Genomic DNA, 7,835 nt, shown 5'->3' on the forward strand with positions numbered 1-7,835 from the left:
CCCAGACGAAAAAATTAAATTAGATTAAATACTCCTTTCCCCCACCATCACAAAATTGTACCTAGAGAGTGAGGAGTATATTTCTGTATATAGAATGGCTACAAATTTTACTGATGCCCAAGATATAACACTGCTCTTAGAGAAGAGCAAATGATGGATTGATACTACTCCTTCAATGAAAATAATTCATCTGTTGGATGGTCAGCTTAAAGGATCCTTAAGTGACTCAAGCTTGACACCATATTAAAGGCAAATCGGGATAAAATAATCAGTGGGCCCATTAATGAGAAAATCACGAGGATAAAGCTTTTCTCTTCCATAGGACTTTTCTCAAAGCTAGTTTGACATCCTTGTTTCTAAGAGAGTAGATCAGAGGATTTAACATGGGTGTGACCAATATATAAAATACTGAAGCCACTTTATGAAGTTCAGCATTGCTTGGACGTATGAGATACACAAAGAAGACAGTCCCATACAGCAAACTTACAACCCCCAGATGAGAGCTGCAAGTGGAGAAGGCTTTCTTCCTCCCTTCACTGGAGGGGATCTTCAAGACTGTGGTCACAATATACATGTAAGATATTACAATAATAACTATTGTGGGCAAAATAATGAAGGCAGCCAAACTAAAAGATACCATCTTATTGACAAAGAGATTAGAACAGGAAATCTTCTCAATTTGGTAAGAATCACAGTAGAAGTGATCAATGACTCGAGATGCGCAGAAAGATACTGAGAATGTTACACTGACTTGGAGGATGGAACTCACCCAGCCACAGAAATAAGAACCAGCAACCAGCTGAGTGCAAAGGCGTCTTGACATGTGGACACTATAAAGAAGAGGATTGCAGATGGCGATGAAGCGGTCATAGGCCATGGCTGCCAAGACAAATCCCTCTGTTACAATGAAGAGGGCAAAAAGGAAGAACTGGGCGGCACACCCTGCAAAGGAGACAGTCTTTTTCTCAGACAGGAAGTTGACCATGGCTTTGGGTGCAATAACAGTAGAGTAGGAGAGGTCAATGAAGGACAGATTGCCTAGAAAGAAATACATTGGTGTGTTCAGCTGAGAATCAGTCACAATGATTGCCATCATACTAATGTTCCCCAAAAGGACCATGCCATAGACCAGCAGGAATAGGAGGAAGAGGAGACTGTGGAACTCTGGACGGACCCTGAAGCCTACAAGAATGAAGTCAGTTACATCTGAGTGGTTGCCAGCTCCCTTGTCACCCATGGCAAGAACCTGCTAAGAGATACGAGATAAGGTTAAAAATTGAACTTGCTCCCTATGTCCTCCTATCATAAAATGTCTTGTTTTTCTCTTGTAGTAGACACTGAAATTTAGTTATCATCTCATTTTTGCCATCCAATTGTGTTAGGTGTGATTTGCTGCACCTTTTTATAGGAACTGAATCTGAGGTAGATTTGTAATTGCCCACCAGCACACACATGTAAATTATCTAACTCACAGTTTTCTAATGTGATTCTCCAAATCCAGTGCTCTTCCCATTATAACACATATGACTTCCATGCTTAAAGCATTAATTCTTTATACTTGTTTAGCTCATCACTTGATTAACGTGGTAAGTTTAATATATCAGAAGGTTTTGAGAGATGTATAATTATCTGTTCTCATATTTAATTTGTACTTTCAAGTTCATTTTACCCTCAAAAACGCTTCTCTTTTACAATAGAAGGATCAAATTAAAGAGTGATTTAAAACTCCATGAATAGACATTAGACATTAATACTGGTCAATAACTAAACAGTTTGTGAGAGTTTGGAATAGGTTACCAAGAGACTTAGTTGGGTATTATAAATTACAAACTTTGAAAAATGAATGCATCTTCAGTTTCTTGAAGTGAACAAAGCTCAGACATGCTACCAGGAGGAAAAATCCGGATCCTACAAATCTCTATACAAATCTGTCAGGAAGCCAATTGATCTTAAACATCTGTGCAAGTGAAAAAAAAAAAAAGGAAACTTCAAAACAATGTGATGGCTAAAATTTTGATTAAGAAAGAAAAATCAGTTTTGAAAACTAATTTTATGATGTCTACATTTAGAGAGATAACCATAAATGTATTAAAATTTTCAAAATTATTACTTTGAATCTGTCACACAGTTAATTTGTCTGATTTGTTTGTCCTATAACCTGGAAACTTTCTGTTTTCTCCAATAATGTGACGTAGCTCTTTCTCTCTTTATTCAGACTTTACAAGCAACCATTATTTAAACCCACCCAACAGAGTGGAGATATTGTATAGCTTATCAAAAGCAGCAAATGGTCTGAAAAGTACTCATTTTTGTTTGGCCCGTATGGTAAAATCATCATATTTTAATCTCTGGCTCTCATCCTCCTTCATGCATATGACCACTCTGTCTTCTTTAACCTCTCCCCAAATCCTCCAGCTACTGTTGCTCTCTTCGTCCTCTCATCACTTGATCTTTCTCCTCCCCACCCAAAACTAACTTTTCTTAAAAAGTTAGCAACTTAGTTCACAAAAGGAAAACACTGCTAACAGCTCAGTAATATGATTCTTAGACCTCTTCTTTACCCCCTCTGCTCCCATTACAAATTGAAATTCACTTAATTAAATTTATTTTAGAGAAAAGCAGTAGGTGCCCATGTTAAGTTTTATCAGGATATTTGCACTTAAATCTTGTTGTAAAACTAGAGCTAAAGGAATGAAAATTTAACAGTGGAATTTCAGGCACCAGACATCAGATATAAGTGGGTCCTGGAACAGGAAAGAGATTGGAGATTTTTAGAGAAACTAAGAAGGCCTTTTCAAAGCTACCAAGTCCACCTCATGTGACGGGATCTCTGACAATATTCTAGCAGAAAATTTTGTTTTATTTGTAGTTTCCAGTTTTACTAACCAAATTACATCCTGTTGTCTGAAACTATATCATCCAGTATGCAGTAACCAGGAAATAACTATTTTGAGATTACTATTATTTTTTTCAAGAATAATTTGTATTCATCCCATCATTCTGTCTTTGAACACTACGTGCCACCTACTTTACGACAGTCAGAATGAGGGAATACACCAACATTACAAAGGAGTTTCTTCCCAAAGGACAAATGCATTGCATTTTCTTCTTTGCCTACCTTCAGTTTATTATGAAACAACCCGTATGTCATGATTTGCCCTTCAGGAAAAGGGATATGATATTTTTAAGGTGCATACTAACTGTTTTTTAAAATAATTTGTAATGAGTAAATTTTACCAATCATAAAGTAATTGTTATGCATTAAGACACGCCAAAATACTCTTGGATGACTATTTGGCTGACTTATCTCTTACCTGAATATTTCTTTCTTTACTTCTCTTAAGCAATTTTCTAATGGTAGATGCAAGGATACAAAAGTTGTTGTGTTTAATTCTAGAAATGCCAAAAACCGTTGTAAAATTATATAAAGGAAAATTAAAGACAACGTCAAAATTAAGCATATTTTTTAAATTAAAATTTTGCACAAGATATAAAAATCTTGATTTAAAATACGTGATTTTATTCTCACTTTTAGGCTCTGCTCATAGATTAATAATATCCCATTCTTCAATTAAGAGTGTATTGTTCATTTCCATGGTAGTGTTTTTGCCTGAAAATCCCCTGTAATTATGCACCCCTTTCTAGAGACAAGAGAATGAAGGAGGTGATCTAGCGAGGCCTCGTCCAACCCTATGAACATTTCTTTATAGAAACTAAAAAGAAAAGGCAACTGAACCTGTAGAGTGAGACTGCATGAGCGTGCCTCTCCTGCATTGGGGCATATCTTACAGACCTTAGAATGAGAACAATGAGAGCAAAATGGAAATTAAGTAGAGCAAAGATAAAATCAGCAGTGAGGAGTAGTAGTCCCTGATGACCTGGGGAAATGCAGCAGGAGGAATCCTGGTGCCCTTAGTTAGCACTACTGCAACAATTTCAGGTAACTACAGCACAGATTGGGTGGAAAAGTGGCCCTCGGAGAGAGGTAAGAATAAGTCAATCATGGGGTGATAACAATGGCAAGCTCCAGGTCCATCCCATGAGGGTCACAAAGGAAGAAACAAAAAGAAGGAATATCTACTCTTAGGACTCACCTTGTACCATCTCTGGGTCTTTTTGGACATGACTTCTTGTTACAAAAACTTATTTTATGATTGAAATAATATATTTTACAGAATTTCCATTCCTTGATATAATCTCTGCCTTCTACAGTTACACTGAATTTATCTATTGATGCTTCTACATGACAGTTCATAGTCTTATGCTCTCTAGGGTCTTTGTCCCTATTCTCTTGTAGGATCTTAATCTCTGCTGGATGATTTCTATTTTACATATTATACCATAAAATATTTTACAAACCACGTTATCAGCGTATTCATAATTAAAATTAATAAGCAAGAGTCTACTAATAAGCTAGTCTATTTGAATCAAAGTGACAATTATTATCTCAAGGCCTGGTGGAAGAAAACTGTGGTTTTAGCTAGACCACAAGTTTGAGGGTCCAGATATCAGAATGTGCCTGTTCACTGAAATATAAAAAGTAATGAAAGAAATGCTGAGTGTAAAGGAAATAAACATGTAGCCATTTTTAGTATACCATATACCGAATTTCATTTAAAGACTTATAATGCACAAAATAAAATGCTCAGATAAAATTTTCTTTAGCATACCTATCATCTAGCTATTGAAAAAAATAAGGTATAGAGAGCAACCACAAAACCTTAATGTCATATAACGTCACGCCACGGGAGTCATCAACTAGACAACTCCGCTGCCCTTGGCTGTGCAGTCTCGATTGTTGGCTGGTTGTGGCTGGCCCACTTGGGATGACTGAGGCAGCTTGTCTCTTCCTTGCATGTGTCCTCTCTTCCAGCAGGCAACTCTGGGCATGTTCTTATAGTGACGGTTGAGGGAAAAGTGAAAGCAGAAATGCATCAGCTCTTTTCAAGTTAATATCCCATTGGCCAAAGTGAGTGATATGGTTGAATCAAGGAATGGGGCAGAGCAGCCTTCCCTGAGTGGGAGAGCACATCACAATTACATAGCACGGAGCATGGACAAAGGGTGAAGAATTGGGATCATTTCCTTTCAATGTACGGCCATGCCCTGAAATGGAGCCCAGTTGGTCTGTTTTAAAAGTTGATATGGGCTAGACTGCCACAACCCCGTTAGGCCTTACCATAGCTCCCTTGCATACACTCCCTATTAAAAGGAGTAAAATTTCTCCCAGTTTAAGCTACTGTTCTCAGATTGGTCTGCCACACTCTGCAGTGAATATCTATTGGCTGTTTTGAGTTTTTCTATTCACATATCTATTAGAAATCCCATTTCTTCATTTGCTTTCTCCTGCACAAAGGCCAATAGTATTCAGTTCTTGAGGCTGTTGGTGGTTTGTTCCCACCTGCTTATACCTGGAGATTCCTGGTCATACTTTGTCATCTAAATTTGTTGTAATATTGTCTATGAGATTTGGTTTTGCTCTCAGATATTCTGTGTTTTCATGTGAGTATTTAGGAAGTCTATCAGCTTACTATTTGTTTTCTACTTGCCCCATCTGTCCTTTCTTCCATATTTTTTCTGCTTTGTTATGGATTGAGTATTTTTATTATTTAATTTTTCTCGTTTGTTTACTTATTAGCTATAACTTTTTTGTTTTGTTAAGTTAGTGATTGCTTAAGATTTATAGTATACATTATAAATTAACCCTAGTCTATATTCAAGTAATACTATACCAATCCATGTATATTAGAACAACTTCATATAATTTAATTTTATTTCTCTCTTCTCAGTCTTTATGCTAATTTTGTCATATATTTTTCTTATACATGTTATAAATTCAGCCATACATTGTAATCTTTATGTTTAAACAGTCAATTACTTTTAAAAGATATTTAAATAATAAGAAAATTCATATGTATTTACCCATGTAATTACTATTTCCAGTGGGTTTTTTATTCTTTTGTGTAGATCCATATTTCTATCTGGTATCATTTTCCTTTTGTCAAAAGGATTTCCTTTAACATTTCTTATAGTATGGATCTTCCAGTGATGAAGTCTTTCAGAGGTTGCATGTTTGAAAATGTCTTTATTTCACCTTTGTTTCTGAAAGATATTTTCACTGGATATAGAATTCTAGGTTGACAGTTTTTCCTTTTGGTGCTTTAAGGACTTTTCTCTGCTGTATTCTTACTTGCATTGTTTCCTATAAAAAATCCACTGTCATCCTTGTCTTAGTTCCTCTGTATGTAATGTGGGGTTTTTTTCTTCCTGCTTTTAAGATTTTCTCTTTATCATTGGTGATGAACAATATGATCATGATGAGTTTCAGCATGTGTTTCTTCATGTTTCTTATGGTTGGAGCTTGTTGGGAATATTAGATGTGTGAGTTTCTAGTTTTCATCAAATTTGTACAATTATCAATCTTTATTTCTTAAATATTTTTATTGCCCCCTACTCCTTCAAGGACTCAAATTATACACATCTTAGAGCACTTAAAGTTGAACTACATATTACTGATGCTCTTTTCATTTTTAAAATTATTTTCCCTTTTATTTTATGTTGTATAGCTTTTATTGCTATATTTTCAAGTTCACTAACCTTTTCATCTAACATGTATAATATGCTGTTAATCTCATCCAGTGTATTTTTCATCACAGACATTGTAGTTTCAACCTTTAGAAGTTTAATTTGGGTCTTTTAAAAACCTTCCATTTTCCTCCACAACTTTTAGAACATATGGAACTCAATTATGATTGCATTGTCCTTGTCTGCTAATTCCAACATCTATCTTAGTTCTGGATAATCTTTCATCAATTAACTTTTCTCATTGTAGGTCATATTTTCCTGCTCCTTAGTATATCTCATAATTTCTTACTAGAGGCTGTTACTATAAGCCAAATATTTTTGTATTCCTATAAATATTCTTGAGCTTTTATCTAAAATGTATTTAGGTTGGGTCTTGCTCTTGCAATTTCACAGGTGGGTCCAGAACAGTGCTCAGTCAAGGGCTAATTATTCTCCACTACTGAACCAAGACTTGAGTATTCTACTCAATGCCCTGTTAACTGTGAGTTCTGTTGAGAACAGGCACAATGCCCAGCACTATTTAAGATTGGATACTGTTTCTATGAATCGTTTTGGATATTTTCTTGTCCAATGCATGCACTAATCAATATTTTGCTGATTACTTGAGGGAAACCCTCTGCAGGTATCTGAGGAATCTTCCTCTGTGCTTTTCCCATCTCTCCAGTACTCTATCCTGAAAACCTTGCCTTGGTTTATCTGAACTCTCAGCTCTAGCTCTTTAACTTGGTGAATCCACCAGGCTCTGCCTGTGTTCCTTCTCCCTGACCATAGGCTAAAGCTCTCTCAAGCTAGTGAGCTGGGGAAATCTTATAAAGCTCCCCTGGTTTGTCTCAGGGACCACTTTGTTGCCTCCTGCATTAAAAAGTATTGTTTTGAAGATTTTGTCTGGGTGTTTGGTTGTTTCAGGTGAGAGGTTCTTGTTGTTTATCTCAACTGGAAGCTGAAGCTAATGGATTTTTAAATACCAAAAAAATATTCTTTTCATTTTTTCAATTGGAGATTATTATATATATTGAGTGGATCCTAAATAAATCTTAGCTGAAGAACTCATTACTAAGAAAAAGAATTATATAATATTATGGCCCACAAATCAGAGCATTGCTAAATTTAATAAAAGTAATACACACTGCATTCACAATGAAGGTAGCCCTAGCAAGCCAAAGGTCTTCCCACTGGGATTTATTACACTCAAGTTGTTTGAGATTAGCAATTATTTTTGAATAAAATTTAAATTAATTAATTTTGGAGTA

General features: G+C 35.7%; 1 protein-coding gene across 1 annotated transcript; it reads right to left on the minus strand.

Moving 5' to 3' along the window:
* Window positions 1-292: 292 nt before the first annotated feature.
* On the minus strand, window positions 293-7,447 carry LOC131416566 (olfactory receptor 9K2-like). The gene is made up of 2 exons (XM_058559235.1): window positions 7,427-7,447; window positions 293-1,249 (listed from the first exon to the last, which is right to left on the minus strand). Exon 2 carries the CDS (start codon window positions 1,235-1,237, stop codon window positions 293-295), a length of 945 nt encoding a protein of 314 aa, XP_058415218.1. The 5' UTR covers window positions 1,238-1,249; window positions 7,427-7,447.
* Between the last annotated feature and the right edge of the window lie 388 nt (window positions 7,448-7,835).

This window comes from Diceros bicornis, chromosome 17 (assembly GCF_020826845.1).
Source record: "Diceros bicornis minor isolate mBicDic1 chromosome 17, mDicBic1.mat.cur, whole genome shotgun sequence".
NCBI lineage: Eukaryota > Metazoa > Chordata > Mammalia > Perissodactyla > Rhinocerotidae > Diceros > Diceros bicornis.

Bases quoted from the DNA above. Each gene is read 5' to 3' on its own strand.
- LOC131416566 (XM_058559235.1), bottom strand. From the start codon at position 1,237: ATGGGTGACAAGGGAGCTGGCAACCACTCAGATGTAACTGACTTCATT.